This window comes from Anabrus simplex, chromosome 10 (genome assembly GCF_040414725.1).
Source record: "Anabrus simplex isolate iqAnaSimp1 chromosome 10, ASM4041472v1, whole genome shotgun sequence".
Classification (NCBI taxonomy): Eukaryota; Metazoa; Arthropoda; class Insecta; order Orthoptera; family Tettigoniidae; genus Anabrus; species Anabrus simplex.
The window spans coordinates 35,353,935-35,377,675 of record NC_090274.1 but is presented as its reverse complement, the minus strand read 5'-3'; the positions used below and the strand labels follow the sequence as shown (position 1 = coordinate 35,377,675).

The window sequence follows — 23,741 nt, the reverse complement described above, 5'->3', positions numbered from 1 at the left end:
TTTGGGGGAAAAGAGGCAGCGCGTACTCAACATTACGAACCCACGAAATAACCATATGTAGGTTCAATTGGTTACTGTCCACTTTTATACTTGTTCTGTATCAATAATTAAACGCTCTGCTGTAAATCTGTGAAACAAGAAAGTCAAAAGCAGAACTCATCATCAGCTGTGGAAAATGAGTGAAACATAACACCTTTATTCTTCGTAATAGGTATTCTTTTTCGGTTGGATTTTCGTTTCTCATAAAAGTTACCTGTCCCTATACGAAGAAAATGAAAATATTAATGTTTATTTACTTGTATAGTTGTATTTTCGCCATGGTACGCACAAGTTCTCAGCGTTGTGGCAAATGCGAACTTTCGCACACTGTATTTAAATTTGTACCACATTATATTTCCACAAAAACGTGTTATACGATAACAATTAAATGAATAAATTACACGAGAAGTATTACGTCCCTTGAATTTACATTACTCACCACGTGAAGATACCATGCCTAACCTAAACTATGAGGACTCATTATCTTAATAACAGCTGTTTAAGTAAATGCTGATGTGAAAAATGTAAAGAAGAAACATGCAATATACTTAAATATAAATTTTTGTCTCTCAACGGTCACAACTATCCTAAGAATGCCCCCAATCCTTATTGTAACATTCACTTAGCTCGCCTCAATCGATCAGCTGATTGGCTCGGCGCGCTTTCTACAGTACGGCCTGTATATTACCAAGGCAGTGGTTTCATCCGGCGACGCTTCGTGATAGTACAGTCATGGTTTTCACAAAAATACACTGGGACTATTTGTTTTTTTACTTAAAAAGCCTAATCTAAACTAATCAGCAAAATTTAACTGGCATTTCACCGTTTGCTGAAGTTTCAATTCAATTGCGAGGTTTTCATTCCCCTCCTTGATGGGGGGGAGGGGCGGACCACTCAAAATATGACGCCTTCTCTCTGGCCAGGTGAATTGTGGGAGTTTGGTGGGTTGTAGGAGTAGGTTGCAGGGAGGTGAGGACTGACTTGTAGAGGAGGGATGGGAGGGGATTTTTACCTCTCAATTTATTTCCCTTAGTTATTTACAGTTGATAGTACAAAGTTTTAAATTGGTGTTGGAGAGGCACATTAGTGTTCACTCGCATACTGAGTGTACGTGCATCAACGACAAACGAGGGAAAATATTTTTCAGGACGTATAACGCACGTTATATTCACGAAGAATGCCACAGAACTCTCGAAAACTTTACCTATAATCCGAGAGGAACACTACAAAAGTTGACTATATAGCACCATCATAGACAACCAAATACAAACCCGGTGAAAGTCTAATGAGGCTTATGGTTTCCGTCCGCGATTTTAGATAGCGCTGGAGGTCATTCACAACGTGTAGATCGTTGTAGACAGGTTCTGTAGATGGCACGCCAGTAGGCATGAAATGAGCGGTATTAATAATTAAAGGCAGTTTGCTTCGAAGTGAAGTATTTCAAGTCTAACTTCAATCAGTGGGCACTTCTGACAAAGAATTAGTCGCATCACGTCAAGTATTATGGAGATAATATTGCATCAAATACAGTAGAGACAATACGCGACACTTCCGGATTTAGCCTTGTTAAAATGGGAGGCAAGTCGCAAGTGGCGCTCCTAGTGGTTTGACCTGAAAATTCGCGCTAAATTCAAATATCAATGGAAATGGATAAATAAATAAATTACGTCTAGAAAGAAAGTGTTACTAAGATATTAACTTCAAAGTTCCTAAAGCAATTCCGGATAAATGAATGAAGAATTATTTAACAAGTTATTATTTAAAGACTGAAAGTAGACAAATAATCAAGATGCAAAATGGACTGCTGTGAAAGGGCTTACTCTTTCATTTATGCATTACTTTTTTAGCTTTAGAATTCCTGCCTGAACGTTCACGGCTAGATTTTTCTTTTCTCATTTAAAAGCATTGTATCATATTAAAACACTTGTCAACAAAAATATCAGCACATTCCTTACACACGATTCAATGAATTTACATTCAAGAGCTGGACAATTTTCCTTTCACCTTGAAGCCTACTAACAGAAAGAAAATCTATAAATTTAGCCTCAAAAACATTCAAACTTTCCCTATAAGCAATATTTGCCATAATGCCATTACATTAGGGTAAAGCAAATTTGCATGATCATATTGTTTCAACAAAATATGTACATTTCTTAAATCACCCATATTTTCTTGTGTGCTTGACAACGCATTACAGCATTCCAAATGGGGTAATTTGGAACACAACCAGCCACACTCATATGAATACTTATTTTCCTGAATTAAATCAAACCCACAGATCACACCTACAACAACACATTGGTATTGAAGGTTAACTACTGCACTATGCAATAAAATATGCATATTATATTTTAAGCCAGTTAAAATATGGGTCGAGCAGGTCAGAAAATTATGAAGTACTATAAAAATCTCTCTGTCACTGGAAGAATATGTATGCAAACACAATATTACTTACATTTTCTTGTCACGAGGGAAACGGAAGAAAGACCACGCATTCTTCTCTACTTCATAGTTACTCCAGCCAAACACAGCACATACCTTTCCCCTCATGTTGAGAGGAGATATCGAGGAATGACACATGCTACTATTTAATTATGTCAACTCATTGAAAACGCATAAATAACACCAAAAAATTCACACACAAATACATGTGCTCTTATGACCGAATCAGTAGTTCTCAGGTCAATCCGCTAGAGAGAGCTCTAATAGCTGTCCCTCGATATCTCGCTGAGTGTCGCGTGATTGCATTGAATCCGACTTTACCCAATCGATTGACCTTGTTCGAACTTATATCGATTTTAAGCGATAGTTCCCATATTCTATCCTCTTTGATTCCCATGATGTTACAGTATTTGTGTTGTTTGAATTCCAAGCGCCCAAGGTCTGTCTAGGGAGGTCTGGTCACGCTACCACAATCCTTTGCGGTGGCGACCATATTGGGTCTTAAATATCGACGTTATGTGGGCGTGCCCGATGTAATGACGTGAGGTTCTTACTTGTGTTCGCACATCTGTACATCTTGGATTATAGGTCACACTGGGTCTACTGGTAATGAAAAAGCAGACTCATTAGCTAAATCAGCTGCTACGTCTCTTTTGGATATTGCATATCATACATCTCCAATATGTTGTGTTCGAAGACAAATCAGGCAATATATTTTACATCACTGAAATATTTTATGGACGTGTAGTTTTAAAGGATCTGTTACACGAAAAATATTTTTTTCCGGAAGTTCAAAATCGGCTATTATGTAAAGCATTAGTGCCGAACTTTGTTTTAACTCAATTTTTAACTGGTCATGGAAAATTTAAATCGTATTTAGAATGCTTTAAACATAATGGTACAGACGCCTTCTGACAGGGGGGAGGGGGGGGGGAGGAGGAACTAATCATGATCCGAACCTCCTCATGGCTGGCAATTTATTAATTGATGGAACAGTTAATATGGGCAATTCAATTATCCTCAATTCAACAAATGGGGCATATAGCTCTATCGATTCACAAGTAGATAGTCTTACTAACCTACCACAACCGCCAAGTAACCTTACTCAGAAGTCAGAAAATCCCCATTCTGGGGATGGAATTAATAACAATTCACAAATGTCTCCCAGGATTAAGATTCCACCATCGACTCGATATCCTGACAAACATATGGGCCCCTACCTAGTATTCGTTGAAGCAAATGCCACCAGTAATATACGCAACTTACACCCAATGACCTTGGGTAGGCTTTTTTATGAGCGAAAAATTCTGGGCATAAAAGCTATTCAAGGAAAGGGAGAAATCTTATTGAGTTAACTTTTTTCACAGTTGATGCTGCTAACATTTTTATGCGACACCCTATCCTCATTGAGAAGAACCTAAAAGCTTATATACCTTCCTCCAATATATTCAGGATTGGCCTAGTCAGGGGAGTGGATTTGAATTTATCTGAAGATGAAATTAAGCAATTTATAGACTCGCCGGTACCAGTTATAAGTGTCCAGCGCCTTAATAGAAGGAAATCTACAGGAGACTCATACGAGTATGTACAGACTGAAACTACGAAAATCACATTCGAAAGTTTGAATATTAAATGGCTGTTGGTAACTCGTACAGCACTTTAAACTTCAACCAGTATTGGTATGCCATACCAGCTAACTTTCTAACTTTCGGATGCATACCAGGGTCATACTGGTCCATTTTATGCGCCGTTAACATACAGCTTGGTTTGAACACCGAGGTCATGGTTGTTGACTTCTTGAGGAGACGACTGAAGCTCATACTAGGATATCTGAGGCAATATTATATTTCAGCGTCCATGCAAGCATTATTTGTCAAGAGCAGGGTGCCTGCCCGCTAGTAAACTAAATCTATTTTTCCTCTCTTTTCCCTGGGATATTCCAGTTTTCCCTGAATTAAATTTAGCAGGAGAGGGTACTTAAGAGTGACGCTCGAGTATGTTTATTATACTCTGGAATCATATTGAAACATATTTTGCATGAACACTAACAATGGCACGTAGGTCACAGAGAATCAGAAACAGACGAGAGTGTGTGGGTTGCATTGGAAGTAATTTGCATGTTGTGTCTGCTGTAACTGACAGTTTACCAAAATGAGCCATTTCAAATTCTTTGTGATAATCAAGGTGCTATACATGTGAGCTCAACTCGTGTTTTGTCTGAGAAAACTAAACATATGGATGTTCGCTATTTGTTTGTAAAGGACATTGTGGCCAACGGATCGGTCAAGTTTGTGTATGTACCATCAGATGAAAATGTGGCAGACGTTTTCACAAAGGCATACCTGCATTCAATAACATGCACCGAACTAAAGTCAGAAGCTGTTGATTCAGCCTCTGTGCCACTCCCATTTGCTGGTGTTTCCCTGGTAAAGACAGCCTGTGAAACTTACCATTGTCAACAAAGAAATGTTTCAAGTCATTATAATAATATTCTCCTCCCCCATCTGTTCGAACACTTTTCAGTTTTTGAATATTCTCAGCTCTTTTCTTGAATAAGGAAAATATAAGTATTGGAAAGGTGGTGTTAACTATTATTCTTATTTTAATGTTCATAACTGATGTCCAATATGGGCTACAATGAGATTTATTACTTGTAATGAAATGGGAAGACCGAGTAAGGAATGAGGAGGTATTACAAAGAGTTGGAGAAGAACCAAGTATGTTGCAAATCATTAGAAGGAGAAAAATGAACTGGATCCGACATTGTTTGAGGAGAGACAGTTTACCGAAAGAAGGAATGGTGAACGGAAAACGAGGAAGAGGAAGGAAAAAATATCAAATGTTGGACAATATCCAAGGAAATAAATATTCGGACATGAAAAACTTGGCGCAGGACAGGCAACAGTAGAAGAGGTTCATCCCATGACAAGACCTGCCATAAGGCAGAATACTAGATGATGATGGTACCCTGAAGAGGAGGTTGCAGAGGTAAGGGAAGTATTCAATAACGTGCAGGGTTTCGTCATTGACTGTGAAAGGGGTTACCTGGTAGGTAAAGAGCCTGAGCCAGGATAAGAAAACAAAAGATAGAACTTCACAAAACACCAAGTAGAATATAAAACTCATAAAATTCAGATGTAGTGTAGGGTAAATTTATTCTCACAAAAAAATAAGTTAATACATTTAGTCATGTTTTTCATAAATGCAATGATACCAATCAAGACTTGGATCACAATAACAAACAGTACTGTATTTACACAATTCTAAAGCAGCCAACAGAGCATTTAGAACGTATTTATCAATTCTACTATCATCATCATCATTCAGCACACCAAGGGCATCAGTCCAAGTACAATAACAAGTGAAACTATTATTAATCGTTATGGTGTCATTGTTCAAGCCAAGACAATTTACTAATACAACACACTGATCTAAGCAGGAGGTAAATATTACAGGTCTGATGAGCAACTGCCATAGAAAACTACTCGATATAAACAGAGTGACATAATGTTCCTCAGCGAGAGCAGTACAATCATGTCTTCACGGAACACTAGTGAATTGTCTTCACGTGTTGTGAAATGCTGTTAGGAACTAGCTGCTTGTCCTTTTTTTTTTTTGTGTTATTTGTTTGTTGGTTAACAGAACTGTAGTATTTTATAGAATGGAAATGCCTCCGAAGAAAACACATGATGCGATCATTTTCAGAGCAGGTGAAGCAAGCTCAAGTATCTCATTAGTAGACCTTGGATATTTAGGTGTTAAATATGTTATTTTAGGTGCCTAAAATAGGCTCTCAAATATGAAGGAAAAAAAAAAAATGGATTCTAAAAATATATTTAGGCAGCTTAAATTTGATGTATTATTATTTTGCTAAATAAATAACTCGTTAGGGGAAAATATAAAACAAATTTCACTCACCTCTTTGCTGAAATCGTCATAGAATATGTAATTTTACCATCCAAAGTGAAAAGGGGAACCTCCTGTAACCACTGTTTAATTAAGGACGCATTGGAAGTTCACACTTTTGTCATAATTCATACACTGCCCAAACAAGCAGAATAAAATCAAGAGTTTTGTTTCCAGCAGGTCAATGGACCACAGTCTCCCACCTCGTAACACACAGACTATAGACGTGTTTACTGTGGGAGGTTTTAAGGACTTCTGGGGAGTGTGGTTTTAAGATTTTGTTTGTAAAGTATTTCAAGAATATGCTGTTAAAGATACTGAAAAAGAGTCAGCATATTTTAGTTTCTCAGAATAAATTATAAGTATTTTAAATCAATTTAGGAATATAAAATAGGAATTATAAGGATATAGGTACTAACATCACTTAGAAATTTTTAGGCACTATAAGACTAGCATTTCTAACCTTATAAATACATAAAACAAGTACATACAACTTCAGTTTAAGTTATCTCTTCAGGAACAAAACCGTTTTTTGCCTAAAATCCAAGGTCTACTCAGTATTACTTTATAATATCTCCCCTATTTACTTTTTGAAGTTACAATGCATGTATTACTAATTACTTATCTAGCTGTTAACAAAAGATATATTACTTTGAATAAAGTTTTATTGCAGCCAATGGCCATAAAATGAAATTACATAAATAATACATACATGTCCCTTCTTGAAACGACGGAGGGATATTATATCGTACTTTTAAAAATTACTGGACCTTCAGCTGCTCTACCATTCCAATAGCGGATATCACGTCATCAAATTGCGCAACACACAGCGAGCAGGGTAACTTGCCAGACAAACAGAAGCTGACCAAATGCACAAACTGGAGAGGTATCATGCTTCATTCAGTACCTGGGAAAGTAATCTGCCTGGTTCTCATTAAGTGAATACAAACTGGGGCAGACAACTACCCATGAAAAGATCAGGCTGACTTTTGCCATAGAAGATCATGCTCAGAGCAAATGTTTGTTTTGTGCAATGCACCTGAACAAATCTTCAATTACAGAACTCTCCCCATTGCTTTGTACACATTTTCCAGATCCTATACCTTGCTTTGAGCTATTGCATTAAGACCAATGATACCCTTTTTTTTTGTTTGTTTGTTTTTTCAAGCAGAAATAACAACAAATTTGTAGTAGACGATCATAATGGTACACAGGAAGGCTGGTTTTGTGCGACTATGAATAAGTACTGAGAAGACAAAGACAAGGCCTATAAATTCAGGGAAGGTACCTCATACTACGGTATTAAAACGGTATAGGCTAAAAAGATTCTAAACAACTGCACTGATACGGATAATTTCAGGCAATCAATGAAGAAGAGGAAGGCTATGCAACATCCGCCACTGAACATTTCACAGATTGGGATGAGGCAGAAAACCTGGCTAATAATATATTACTTTTCACAGAATAATTCAGTCTTTTAAAAATCTTGTATCCTTGTTATCTTTAGAAGTTAGGTACTGGAGGTACATAACTGATCAGACAAGTAATATTTGTTTATATTTGGCAACAGTATGTTGAACTATGTCATCTATTTCTTTACACATAACAAATGATCCAAATTTATATTTACCACACCAAACATTAACTGAAAACATCTGAAAATAATGACACCATATTAAAGTTTCAAGAATATAAAAACTATTAACCTGTACAATATTTAGAGGTGTATTATCAGCAAGTCAAATGCAGATTAAGGCCATTTCTTGTATTACCACTAAAAATTTCCCTTGGTGTACTCCATAATCACATCTAGAACAGAACCATTTTAAAGCTAACAACTCACCTTGTGCACATCTTAAAGAACCCGTTGCCATAATTAATTCATTCTTAAAAACTTACGTCAAAATGCTCAGAACTGAAGAGAGACAACTGCATTGTGATGCATATTAGTGAATGTGATGTTACTTTATGGCAAGTAATAAACTTCTCTTAAAAGGATACAAGAAGTTAACAACAGTAATGTATTTTTTATGGATGTGCTTTATTGCTTATTACTTCGAACTTAACACGGAGGATCAGGGTGCCTCGAGAGTGTATTATTTTTCAAAATCTGTGCATATCTAAAAACACAAGTTCTTCAGGACTTTTCAATGATATAGATGTTGATTCCCATAGGGAACCTGAATATTTGTCCCGAATGAGTAAATTCATAACATTTTATATCATATATCATTTATATCATATTATATTTATATTATCTGATGGCCTAGCAGGCATTACTTTTTGGTAATGAGAGAAAGTCTCTCATAGTGCATTGGCACTGCCGGTGGCTCCGAGTAGCCTACGCATTGGCCTCCATGGTATGCACTAGCCGTGCGTCTTGGTGGGTGTGCTAGGTGCCAGCTGACGAGTCTAGCTTGGCACACGAGGGCGAAGCGCTGGGAACAAGGGATGAGTTAGCTGGAAAATTTATAATGTCCAATAACGGGCCATTTATACTGGTATTACACCTTTTCAAGATGCTGGCGACTACTGCACCGTTGAGATACCACTGATATCAAGAGCACACTCATTAGTTTTTGGAGCGACTGCATATTGCTTTTTTTTTTTTTTTTTTTTTTAATCAAGATGAATTTTTCTTGGGCAACAGATAATTTGCAGAACGGTTATTTGAGGGATTGATAATCGAAGTTCTACTGTAAATAGATTCAGTCTCAATCATTTCAAAGAGTATCTCAATTATCAATTTTGGACCTAAGGTTATTTAATAAAACATATTTTGTTCTGGCCTTTTTTACCATTCCTACAAGTTTGAGTACTGAATCGTGTTACATCCTATATTGGACATGATGCTGTTCATTAACCCACAAGAATTCATGTCATGGTCTTTTAGACCAGGCTCATACATTTTTTTATTCTTAATGGTTTCACGGTAAAACGCTTCCTACCCTCCTGTACCTTTCAATGGACTTGCCCTCTCCAAGTATTGATATTCACTGTTCCAACTTCCATCACCAGTCAGTCAGTGGAGAGCTTTATCTATAAGCCTGGTCATTTCCACCGTGGCGCTGCCTTATTATCCGACCCTTTTGTTTCATGGATATATTTTTAATTAATAATATAATATGATTTGCAAGAAAAACGGGTATTTTCTTTCATGAACATATTTTTCCTTAATAATACAAAGTGTTTTTCTTCAAAAACTGGTATTTTATACTCGCCGGTCAAATCGACCATGCGCGACCCCGGATATTTTGTTTCGTGGATATTTTTAAATTAATAATATAATGTTTTTTGCAAGAAAAATGGGTATTTTGTTTCATGAACATATTTTTCCTTAATAATACAATGCTACAAAAAGTGGTACAGTGAAACCTGATTAGTGCGCTCCTCATTAACACGTTTTACCGCTTAACACATTGCAAATTCGAAGTCTGGATTCTCATCATTTTAAATATGTATAAAAATACCTCACTTACCGCATCACAAATTTTTGCTGTTACCGCTTGGTAGGTTCATATTTTTTCCCAACCCTGGAAATGTTATTTCTCATCCCTTGTGAAAGGAATGTGATTTCCAACTCGGGTAATAAAGAAGCCTCACCACAGTTGCATGATAACGGAAAAAGACCTTGAATTCCTGAACTTCATAGGATAAGTTGCAACTTCGGAGAGCAGGCCATTAGCCTCAGGAATGTTCAGTTTTGCTTGCTGGTTAGCACCGAGAGTGCCGAATAACACAGTGAACCTGTTTGTGCTTCCCCCGTTCAGAAATTAAAAATTTATTTTATGTTGAATGGTAGCGAATATTTGTCATCTGATAGCCTACATCTGGATTAGGAACATAATCGTGTAAGTTGACTACTGTGGTGCATATTTCTCGTGAAAGCCTTGTTACGGACTTGGAAAAAGTTGTGAAATTCCTTACAAACGAAGACAAGATTAGAATCTATCAGAACGTGGACTGGCACCCATATCTAAGCGCGCACAGGTAGTGTGAATGTTGAAACTCGCCCCTTTGAGTTTCAACTCGATTATTCGAGTTGGTCTAATCAAAGTTTTATTGATTCAAAATGGCGGCCAAAGTTGCAGTTGCATGTGGTCGAGGTCGAATGTAACCTCCAATTCATTGTCTAAGAGTGTGACCAGAAAATAATGTTTAATAAACCCACTGGTCCAAAATAAAAGTCTTCTACTGCCATTTGTTTTAGAAAGTGTGTGATCTACAATAATACTTTGATATTTTTATGGGCCCCCGTGCAAATGTTTTCATATCTGTTGTCTGGTGCTTTTTTCACACCTTTCAGTGCACCGTTGTTATTTTATAATACCCAGCGGAAAAGGTTTTCGTATTTATTCTCTCGTGTTTTTCACGCCTTTTAATATTCTCTGCTCATCTTTAGGAACGATAGATATAGTTTCACTGTACTCGCGGTTACACGACGTAAAACTTCATTGTATCAGACAAAATTGTATCTGGTGTTTCCGTATCCCTGTTGGATAGTTTTTATTCGTGTATTCAGTAGTACATTTTCTCGCTTAACATGTTCTTTCTCCTTGTCCCCTCCAGAAATGTCTTAACGAGGTTTTACCGTATTTTATACTCCCCGGTCAAATCGACCGTGTGCGACCGATCATGTAATTTTTTTATGTGATCCCTAGCGTGTTAAAGAAGTATTGGTCAGATGTCTTCTGGGAAATCCCATGGTCTTCTGAGATACCTAAAATATCAAGTTTAAATTTGAGGCATCAGAGATACTAACTGAACTGAAATGACTAGAGTGCAATGGATAAGCTTTAGTTTTATAGTATGCCATAAAACATCTTTTGTAGGCTATTTTCTACATTCCATATAGTATGCACTTCATGGTAAGTAATGATTATGATATAGTTTTATAGCTGCTAAACATTATCTACCAATAAACTTTATAAAGTTATTTCTTATGCGAATCAAACAAGACGGGCACATCCATAAAGAGATCACGTGTATATTTTGATTTTCTTGCTGCTTAAAAGACTAATGGCCACTTATAATCAACATAAATCTAAAGACATTTTAGTAAAAATAAAAACTAATAAAATTACTTTTATGTACAAGATAACACATAGGAGAGAAAAAGTTATCACAGGATTAAAAAGGTAGTACGGTATCTTATCAGTTATTCGTTGGCTGACAAAAAAATAAATGCTGCACAACAATTAGAACCATTACAATCCAGAACCTAAATGCAAATTTAAGAGTAAGTAATGTACAGAAATGAAAGAATACTCCCCACACTGAACACATCGGCCAAGAAATAAATCCTTTCTCGGACTAATACGGAGTCTAAAATTCAGTCTTGTACTGTTTATTAAAGAAGCTCTTTTTCTTCTCTGGATCAGGTACTATCTATAAACACAGAAACAAAATCAACATTCATATATGATTCAGAGTTGTATATAATCTAGAAAGGTTGTCATGTTATATAGGCCTACAAAAGATACAGCATTACAACATAGTGTGAACAGACAAGGCTTGGATTTATGCCAGTATTCATGGTCACTTGAAGTAATTCCGATGTCTAAGTCAAACATAATGGCATATTATAATAAATTTGTCAGGTTTAAGTTCTGTAGTACAGACAATATGCATCACATGTGTACATATCTCATTCATTTAAACTGCACAAATGTACAAAGCACACATGCTACGTAAATAAAATCGGAGACAGCTGAAGGACAACCCTCGTATTGAACTGTTGTGACAATGGCTCTGAAATTTCACATGCTACAGGGATTTGAAATTGAAACTCTACTGGCTCCTTTCAGTCGACACAGCGAGTACTTTTTTTTTTTTTTTTTTTTACAAGTTGCTTTACACTGCACCAACACAGAGAGGTCTTATGGCGACGAAGGGGTAGGAAAGGCCTAGGAGTGTGAAGGAAGTGGCCGTGGCCTTAAATAAGGTTCAGCCCCAGCATTTGCCTGGTGTGAAAATGGGAAACCGTGGAAAATCACATTCAGGGCTGCCGACAGTGGAGTTCAAACTCATACCGCCTGAATGCAAGCTCACAGCTGCGTGCCCCTAACCGCATGGCCAACTCTCTTGGTTCTTGGAGTACAGACCATTCCGGAAATGTGGCAGGTGGTCGCTGTATTAACCAGAAGTTCACTATGAGGTTTCTGGAACTCGCAAAGTTTTCATTTGAAAGCCCCGTATAAAGATGCATATCGTCTTCAGTCTCCAGGCCAATTTGTGTTCAATAGGCTTTTAGGGAAATAAGATGTGACGAATTTGAAGAAAGAGAAAAAGAGGGGGTACATAAAAATGTCTGCCACGGGTGCCATTGCGGGAGTTCTTTATGTTGTGTTTAGTCTGATCTTAAGAGGCCAAATAAAACAAAGTCCTGTAAAAACAGTATTTGGGAAAATATTTTGGGGGTACCAGGATTTTTTTGCGGCCGGAGGATATATGATGCATCTGGGACTACATCAAGTTCTAACATTTACATAGTACTGCCACCTATAACTCTGAACAGGAAAAAAAAAAAAAAAAAATAATAATAAAATGAAGTGAAGGATGTATGGAATATGAAACAACAGGTCACCACAAATTACACTCATTTTCTGAACCAGGAAAAAATGAAACCCCTGTTGTACCATATACATGGGGACTGAAGATGACAGCAAGTAATGCTTTATTATATCCAACTTAACAAAGAACAACTTCACAAAACACTGTCAATATTGGGAATGTCCGAAATCGACTTTACGAATAAATACAATGTTTTCAGACATTCTTATTAGACAACTAAGTCAAATGAATACAGTCCTTAGATTTATCAAGACAAATTGCCATCTTGTTTTTATAACGTACACCAACACGTGATCATCAGCCCATATCAATCACAATAATAATTACGGTAACCAGCAAAATGAGAAGGAAAACACAAAGAAAGGTAATACGGAAAAGAAGGGGGGGAGTCGTCAAGGGAAGTGGATATGAAAGACTACCTTGATCTCAGATACCTTAATACCACGGAGCTGGAAGAAAACTAAATGCAGTGATCTGCATTGTCCTAAGCCCATAAAACTGATCAACAGTAACATTACACTTAATTCTGGATCAACTTACTTCTGTTTTCCAGCTTCATTTGGGCAGTGGGTATCATATTCACTGCAGGGGTCATTCTTTACAGATTGTCTTTGTGTGAAAAGGAGAAAATTGGATATACACAGGAAAAGTATTTTGTAAAATATTAATATGAGGGATAAAAAAGCCAATGAACAAACGATATACACAAAAGGATATATAGAACTCAACAGGTTTATATGTATGGAAAGATAAAAACCAAGTTAGATGGTAAGAAAAAGACATAAAAAGTCAGTGTGGGCAGAAGGAGTAACACAAAAAATAAGTGTAAAATTTCTCTTTCGGAAAACTAATATCATCATAAATATGTCTTATATACCTCTCGGTCACGGCCATCCATCAACGGTTGCTAGGTAACATTGTGTCCCACATTTTATATCGCTAATTTAATAATAATAATAATAATAATAATAATAATAATAATAATAATGTTATCGAAAGCAACTTTCAACCTATTAGGTCGTGTTACGCACATTTAGTATGTGTTGAAGAGATGTTAAGTACAGAACAAAAATGGCCAACCAGACACCATACCTGTAGCTTAGATCCTTTCCAACAGAACAAAGATGGCCTAGGCCACCATAGCTCAATTGGTAGAGCAACCGACGCGAAATCGGGAGGTTGTGGGTTCGGATCCCACTGGTGTCTGGTTGGCCATTTTTGTTCTGTGCTTAACATCTCTTCAACACGTACTAAATGTGCGTAACACGACCTAATAGGTTGAAAGTCGCTTTCGATTACAATGTGGTCGTGAAAATTCAATATTCAGTAATAATGTTATTGGCTTTACGTCCCACTAACTACTTTTTACGGTTTTGAGAGACGCTGAAGTGCTGGAATTTTGTCCCACAGGAGTTCTTTTACGTGCCAGTGAATCTACCAACACGAGGCTGACGTATTTGAGCACCTTCAAATACCACTGGTCTGGGCCAGGATCAAACCTGCCAAGTTACCTTCAGAAGGCCACTGCTTTACGTTCCACTAACTACTTTTACTGTTTTCAGAGATGCCGAGGTGCCAGAACTTTGTTCCACAGGAGTTCTTTTACGCGTCAGTAAATCTGATACAAGGCCGACGTATTTGAACACCTTCAAATACCACTGGACTGAGTCAGGACCGAACCTGCCAAGTTAAGGTCAGAAGGCCAGCACCTCAACTGCCTGAGCCACTCAGCCTGGCATATCGCTAAATTCAGATGACCCTCAGCTATAAGATATCGCCTGCATGACTGCTAGGAAACATTGCATTACACTTTTCTTCATGATATCTCAAGCGATCTATTTTTAAAAATCACAGGAATGGAACCAGCTTTTGGGTGGTTAGGCCGTGTGCGTTTGCAGTGTTTCGCCCAGACGTCCCATTTGGGCTCATCAGTTGGATTGACATGCCCCTCCAAGACTCTGGCTTAGCAGTGAGAGACCAACTGTATGGTCCCACCGTGTTAGCAAATAGGGATTGCTAACCTGCTAAAGGAGAAGTGAATTCTCTGTTTTCAAAAATATATGCTCTCCATAGCGGAACCACACAGTTGGTCTGCCACTGATAAGCAGTCTTAGAGGGGCGTGCCAATCCAACTGATGAGCCCAAATGGCACATCTGGGTGAACTCTGCAAACACACAAGGCCTAACCACCCAAAAGCTGCTTCCATTCCCGTGATTTTTAGATCTGCGGCCATGTAAGCCATTTATGGAATTATACACCTATTTTTAGTTTCAACTCATTTAAGTTATAACTGTTACGTTTTCAGGGCTGCCGACAATAGGGTTCGAAGCCTCTATCTCCCAGATGCAAGCTCACAGCTGCACGCCACTATCCGCAGGGCCAACTCGCCCAGTCAAAATATTTTAAAATATAAAAACATTTGTTAAAATCCTTGAAAACTGGAACTTATCTTAATGAACTCCTCAATTCTCTAGACTCAAGCATAGAATATTCTATGCCAGAGTGGAGAGAAGTCATGCCATTGTATTTTAATTATAATTAAGTAGTTTCTTTTTCAGGTATAATTCTGTTACTTTATGTTTTTTTTCCAGGTAGAGCTTATAAAAAAATTCAAAATTGTACTTGGCATATGGAATAAAAGAAAAACCACAGACCTGTACATGGCAACAGATACGGGACAAGAATAGATATATTAAAAAACTATTTAATACAATCAAATCAAAGAAGACATTAATTAGGATTTACAGGCAATACCATAAAACACCGTAAATCCCTTGGAACTCCGGTCGCAAATCACACATTTGTGGAGAAAGCTAAAAAAGACCACTGGAAAACAGTGGATAGAAGAATGCAAGAAACAACACATCGTCTTCATGAAGAGATTCTGGGATGAGGAGGACAAGAGGAAGACAGACTAAGCTAAAAATAAAAAGACAAAAATGGGAACAAAAATATTACACAAACTGCAGTACACTTCATTTTCTACTTGTAATTAATATAGGCCTAAACATTCTCACAGTTACTGTTGCATCTCTCTCTATCCCTCTTTATATGTATATACTGTACATAGGCGTATTCATTTGAGCTAGAAAATGAAGTTCACTGCAGTTTGTCTAATATTTTCATTCGCATTTTTAGCTTCATGTTCCCTCAAATAATAATATAATACATACATACATACATTATCATTATAGACTGTTATGGCGGGACTCGAACTTGTGTCGTCGCGGTTCGCAGACAAGTACGGTGACCACTCGGCCACCGCCCCACTTAACTGTGGTGTTACTCTTCAAGTATATACGCATTGCATTGGAATCTGTGGATTCTCAATTTTCCGGAAATTATTAGGCTGTGGACGTGACATGCTTAAGTAAAATGTGTTCGCCTTTTAGTGCTTTGACCTCTCCTTATGACAACTATAAGCTACTGCTGCAATGGAGACACTGATAAGTTTCAATCTGTTGGAAAGTCTAACCTATTTTCAATTTCTTCTAGTACCCTGTTCATTATGGCTTTGGTAATTAGATATCTTTGTAGAAATCTTTCTTCTGACAACTCTAAAAAGTAACTTTTTCTTAGTATGTGCCGTCCTTTGCCTTCTTCAGTTTATAAGTACTTCATACAGCAGTAAAGCTTTAAACTTTTGTCTTCTACATGCCTCCATTTTGAAATTTTAGCAGCTGTTAAGAGGTTTAACACAGGCCTGCTGCCATGTTAATTTAACACAAGTAATTTGTTTTGCTAGGGGCTTTACGTCGTACCGACACAGATAGGTCTTATGGCAACGAAACACAAGTATTAACAACTTGTTAGAGTTAACAATTATTGATGAGACGACCATTTTGTTAAATTATGTGTTAAGTCTCCTTAACAGCAGTGTTAACACTTAACATTCGTTGAAGAAACTGGGCCATAGTGTTAAATCTGGTGTTTTTGACAGACAAGATAGGTCTCTGAAATCAGGAGAGTGAAAGGAAAAAATAAAAAATCAGGACATCTCCTTAACAGTGAGGGGAAGACCGAGGAGATAAGACTCTGTGTGTGTGTGTGTGTGTGTGTGTGTGTGTGTGTGTGTGTGTGTGTGTGTGTGTGTGTGTGTGTGAAGATTTGAGGGAGAGGCAGTTAACAGAAAATGACTTTTAATTTTTTTTTACAAGGTGCTTTACGTCGTACCGACAAAGATAGGTCTTACGGCAATGATGGGACAGGAAAGGGTTAGGAGTGGGAAACCACCTTCAGGGCTGCCGACCCTGGGGTTCAAACCCACTATTTCCCGAACACTGGATACGGATTGCAAGATAAACAGAACAAAAGTGCTGTACACTAACAAATTCTTAACATATGTTCAAGTGAAGAGAAATTGTTTTAAATTAGGTTAGAACATAAATGGATCCATCTTCCCTTCCCATTTCACTGTCCCACTCAACCCTCCTCACATACTCGAATCATTTTTAACTTTTTAAAATTAATATTGCTTCAAGCATAGCAAGGTATCTTTTAAGAAGAAGAAAATTCTCTGTAATTTCACCCATGCAATGTAACGTAGCTGAAGATGTTCCTAAGGAACAAAGCATGACCACAAATAATGAATTTGCTTAAAGCAAATATATAATATCAAACAGGTGGAAATTTACTTTCAATGATTTAATGTACTGGATACTGGCAGCACTTAAGCGACTGCAGCTACCGAGTTCGGTAACAGAAAATGATATTTAGGACAGGCCCAAATTACCCTAAAACATCTTGCCAGAAACATCAACCCCACATGAGTGGGTAAAAAAAAAAAAAAGAAGTAGAATTATCATTATTATAATAATTTTGGATTAACCAACAAGTATCCACTTTCCCCGATAAAATGTTAACATAAAGTGCATATTATAAATGACTAAACCGCAGAAAGAATATTACGTTCAGAAAGGATGAAACAGTATTGGGCTGACAAAAAGAAGAAAAACCTCCGTAAACCTAAGTAGTCCTATGTTGGCTAAAAAATTAAAATAAATAAATGACTAAACTGAACAGCTACAAAGAAAGCATTTATTTAGCACTTACTGTATCCTCTCCAGGTTTCCACCCAGCTGGGCACACTTCGCCATGCTGATCAGTATACTGGAAGGCTTGCACCAATCTGAGAGCTTCATCCACACTGCGACCAACAGGCAAGTCGTTCATCGTGATCTGACGTAATATGCCCTTCTTATCAATAATAAATAAACCCCTGCAAGAGAAAAAAATCTCTCTCTTATATACTAAATAATAGAAAAATTATGTAAGAGTACGAATAATATTAGCTGGATCACAGATCTTAAAGACGACATGAGAGAGTTGCATATTACAATAGAAGATTTAAAATACAAAACAACTACACTCAAGATATTGAAAGATAAACACACTAGACTAGAGATAAAAATCAAAAAGCAGAGAATAGGAAGCGCGATTCCAGAAGCAAAAAGAAAATTACATTCAGAAAGGATGAAACAGTACTGGGCTGACAAAAAAAGAAGAAAAACCTCCATAAACCTGACTAAGTAGTCCTAAGCTGGCTAAAAAATTAAAATTAATAAATAAATACTGGTATTTATCTCCCGGTAACTTTACCACTGAGTTAAGCAGCTTAATGACAATTAAGACCTTGGGAAAAGAATTATTCAAGCTTTAACAACAGAAAGCAAAAGGGAAAAAGAAAAGAAAATTCCAACATAACTCTTAAGATTTCTACTTTGGTTTTAAAACACGCAAGCTCTTTAGCCCTTTTCAATCGTGGAATTACCAGCGTTTCACCCCAGTGTAGCAGTGGGCTAATCAGCGTTTCCCTTATTTTTACAGAATGCGGCAGCTGTAGGCCATCAGCAATGAACCCACTGATACACTGGGGTGAAACACTGGTAATTTCACGGCAGATACGGCCTAGAAAGCTTGAATGTTTTCAACATCTGCAATCAATGAAATTAAATTATGGTTTCCTTCAGGGAATTTCATTTTTGATATTTCTTCTTTTGCCTAAAAAGAATTCCTCATCAAAGACTGATGGGAAAGAGAGAGAGAGAGAGAGAGAGAGAGAGAGAGAGAGAGAGAGAGAGAGAAAGAAGAAACAAACAAGAAATGAATCAAGTCATACATGAGATAAGATTTTATTACCAAAAGATTTGTACATTCTTACTTATTTTTCTACATAGTCACCATGAAGGTTGAGGCATTTGTCATAACGAGAGACCAGCTTTCCTATACCCTCTGCAAAGAAGTCTGCCGCCAGTCTATGCCAGATGAAGAAGTCTACTGTGAGACCCTGCGTCGCTTCCAGAGAGCGACCATGACAATGCCAACCGCATAGTGCCAATGTGTCAAAAGAAGAAAGTTCAAGTGGGAAGTCTTTGACCACCCACCTTACAGTCCTGACCTAGCACGCAGCGACTATCACCTCTTTCGAGAAATGAAGGCGTGGTTACGTGGAGACCCGCTTCGCTACCAACGAAGAGCTTTGATGATGATGATTGTTGTTTAAAGGGGCCTAACATCTAGGTCATCGGCCCCTAAAGGTACGAAATGAGACAAAATATAATGACAATTTTAAAATCCAAAATCATCTACTGACCAGAATTCAAAACGTGATGATGAAGAACAAATGGATGAATATGAATTTAAAACAATCAGTGGATCCGACCTGTAATGCTCCACCTTCCCAGAAAGTTTCTTGAGTCAATAATAGTATTGGCCAAGGGACTGCTTCCAAAGCACAATCCTGAATCGATGATGCTGCTTTCTAAAGGGGTCCATAATCGAGGTCAATGGCCCCTTAAGGGTACTTATGGCTAGTAAAGTAGAACCATGGTATTTCTCATGTTGCGGTACTAATCAAAAGTAGTGTAGACTCACGGTGTTCCACACATTATGGTACTACTCACAAGTATTATACGTCGCACAGGTAACGCAGACCTATGGTGTTTCTCACATAATGGTACTAATCATGGGCAACGGAGGCCCGTGGTTTTCCACATTTAGTGGTACTAATCAAGGGTACTGGAAACCCACAGTGAACCACTCTCTGCTGCTACTAATCACAAAACTATTGAGTACCTAACACAGTGGTACTACTTGCAAGTAAAGGCGATCCATGGTGTTCCCCGACTGATGGTACTTATCACAAGTAGTTTCATGGTTCTGATTCAATCATCCCTTGGTCGCCCCTTTTAGTCGCCTCTTATGACAGGCAGGGGATACCGTGAGTGTAGTCTACGTCTGCGTCCTCAACCCTCAGGGGGTGGTGTGCTCGGTCCGCAAGAGGTATTTTATTTCCCTCAAGTCCACCGGCAAGCCGGTTAGGACCCCACTATCCGCCACCTGGGACGTGCCGCGTGGGAGTATCACCTCTCCCCCTGCTACGCCAGCGTAGTAGGTTCGTGGATGAAGAGCTTCAAGGCGCTATAAGGGCCTACCTGAGCTTACCGGTGGCAGACGTCTTTGCAGAAGGTATAAGAAAGCTGGTCTCTCGTTATGACAAATGCCTCAACCTTCATCTTGACTATCTAGAAAAATATGTAAGAATGTACAAATCTTTTGGTAATAGGCCTACAATCACCTTGTTATCTCCAAACGTCTATTATTTATGGCCTATCGGAACTTGAGGGGGAAAAAACCAGCCCTCGAATAGTCTTATACAGGGTGTAACAATAATGTATGGCCATATTTTCAGGACACATCATTCCTCACACACAGAAGAAAATATGTTATATGGTTTATTTATTATTTAGCGTATGATGAATACAATATTATTTACAATATATACAACTACCATCTCAAGCTCGTAACTAAAGTTCCATGTCAAAATTTAAAATTTCAAAATGTTATATGGTCATGCAACCAGAAACGCTTAATTTCCATGTTAGAACTCTACATAGTACATTCATCATGAGAAAAACACGGGAACAGAACATGTCACCATAACACATGAAACTCCTCCTTAGATGAAATTGCTCAAAATGCCCCACGTTAGCACTGATACATGCTTCTATCTGCCGTTAACAGCAACCCACCAAATCATGACCGGGGAGGGGTGGCAACTCCTCTGGACCTTAGAACCTATCTCGAAGGTAAAACTTTACAATCAGGGGTGCAAAAGAGAGGTTAGGAATCAACCCAGCATCAATACTTTAGCCCTGGAGGCAAGACTTTCGCACATGCGGAACGACTGTCGTTTGTTTATACGCTCGCGGCCTTCTCAGGAACGATGTTGTCAAGCAGTGCTCAATGCTGCCAACCTCTCTACTTAGGAACTAATGAGAGAGTGGTGCTTCGATAGGTGGTGGTGGTGATTATTGTTACACCATAGGTCTGGACCGGTTCTTGCCGTGTGGACAGTTAGGATAGGATCTGGACAAGACCTGTGATATAGGGACAAGCAAAGGGGCGCTTTTATTGTGTTGGGGTTCGTAACGGATTACGATTATCATAACTGACGGGAATGAGATCACGTGCCACCTTATGTTAGCCAACAGGAATGCAAGTAGCTACTTCAGCAATGAAAATGGTGGTAATACTCATTAGGTTATAAAAGTAAATTAGTTCTTGGGGCGGGATGGTGGCTTCCTGGGCATCACTATGAACACATCTCTCCTCTGAGATGCATTCCAATTTTTTTTTTTTTTTTTTTTTTTTGCTAGTTGTTTAACTTCGCACCGACACAGATAGGTCTTACGGTGACGATGGGACAGGAAAGGGCTAGGAGTGGGAAGGAAGCGGCCGTGGCCTAAATTAAGGTACAGCCCCAGCATTTGCCTGGTGTGAAAATGGGAAACCACGGAAAACCATTTTCAGGGCTGCCGACAGTGGGGTTCGAACCTACTATCTCCCGAATACTGGATACTGGCCGCACTTAAGCGACTGCAGCTATCGAGCTCGGTACGTTCCAAGTAAGATTTCATTAATTTCCACTTACTTATAACGTTAGAAAAATCTTGTCTCCAGGGCTCAAGTTTTACCAACCCGGCACAGCCCACATGACATTATAGCATGCTAAACAAGGCTGTCAACTTATATATGGCTAGCGACAAGCCTGTTGGTCTGGTTTGGTTAGATTATTGGCTGGAGAGGTTGGACCATTAGATAATGACAAGAACACAAGATTAGTGCATTCTATGAAGACTGAGAACAAAACCTTCAATTAATGAACACTGGCTTACCCACTATGGCAGAAGATACAATGTTCTCACTACCAGCAGAATTTTGTGGATCTGTTCTTTGCATGTGTTCCAACATGTACCCTTCTTGGCCAAGCACATTTCTGGCACACAAAAATTAATTTACTTCTGCATACTTAAACTTCCAGATCTCTGCTACAAGCTCCACAAAGACTGAATCACTTAACTTGTGATTAATTAAGAAATCGGCAAATATTACTTGTTGTGTAGGTCTACTTAATATGTTGACATTGCAGATTCTGCAGGAGAATCCAGCACATAACTTACCAAGACTCATCACTTTCATATTTTGTGTTTCCATTATTTTTATAGACTGCAGCAGCTGTGGGCCATACACAATGCAATACAAATATTGAAAAGGAATAAAACAAAGAAATCAATAAAGTCATATATAGGAAGAAACATGAACAGGAAAATGTAATAGGATAAATACCATCAAGAAAAAAATAATTTGGACCATAAAACTGAACATAAAGTATCAACAAATTTGGGACCTACCTCAATGCATGACCCAAATCTTCCAGATAAACACCATAATCCCTTGATATTTTATGAGTTAAATCTGATAACAGAGGGAACTTCAATCCACCAAGACCACCCTCCTTCCGAGGTAAATTCATCCAAGCATGATGAGTGTATTGAGAATCCACAGAACAAGCGACCACTTCAGTGTTCAATCGACGGAACTCTTCAATCTTGTCATTGAAGGCCAATATCTCAGTAGGGCACACAAACGTACTGCAAAAGGTAAACAAACTCTATTGATAAAAATTCCACTAGGCATGTACTTTGTAATACGGTTATTGCTTTGCTTTGTCACAGAATACTACAATTATTTAATTTCTGAGGATAAAACATGGCATGCATACATATAAAAATAAAGTTAGTAGGCCTACTATCATGATGTAGCTAGCAATAATATAGTAAGTCACAAGAACAGGTGATGGCGATTGGTTTAAGAGACGAGACGAAACACAACGAGATTATCGTCCCCGCCCTGCAAAAAACTAGAATTGTTATACCTGCAATGACAATAAAGGAACTTACAAGTCAAGAGGATAGAAGAAAAATACCAAGTATTTCCCTCTATAATCCGTCAGCTTAATTTCCTTGAATTCTCCATTTATCACCGCAGTACCCTCCCATTCTGGAGCTGGCTTGGAAACTGCAAACAAAAGTTATCAAGAGCCGTTATGCACACGTCACATACAACCACGACCCAATCGAAAATCCCCTTGTTAAAAGAAAATACAAAATAATGTCCGTAACAGAAATGTTTAAATGAAAATAGTTTTAGTAATACATCAACGCTACATATTTTACTCAATTTGTGCTTGCTCTAGAACTGAAAATGCATAGCCTTAACTGTGTTCCAACGTCACTTACTGACAGCTTTTGTCCATTGGAGTTTGTGGTCGATTGTATTGCCAATTTCTTGAGGATACACAGTTCCGCCAGCATATGTATGGCACGATTCATCATCTGTAGAACATAAACACGTCGTAGTAAATAATAATACTGCAATCACCGGGAATATGACACGAGTCAATAGGGCCATGTTGCCTGCACGACGCTTTGTCGCTTTT

The 23,741-nt window shown here is 38.1% G+C and overlaps 1 protein-coding gene across 1 annotated transcript; it reads right to left on the bottom strand.

Annotated features, from left to right (window-relative positions):
* Window positions 1-5,611: 5,611 nt before the first annotated feature.
* On the bottom strand, window positions 5,612-23,719 carry LOC136882257 (peroxiredoxin-2). Its single transcript, XM_067154807.2, has 5 exons — window positions 23,542-23,719; window positions 23,203-23,320; window positions 22,654-22,893; window positions 18,014-18,179; window positions 5,612-11,775 (listed from the first exon to the last, which is right to left on the bottom strand). Exons 1-5 carry the CDS (start codon window positions 23,711-23,713, stop codon window positions 11,713-11,715), a joined length of 759 nt encoding a protein of 252 aa, XP_067010908.1. The 5' UTR covers window positions 23,714-23,719; the 3' UTR covers window positions 5,612-11,712.
* Window positions 23,720-23,741: the final 22 nt, after the last annotated feature.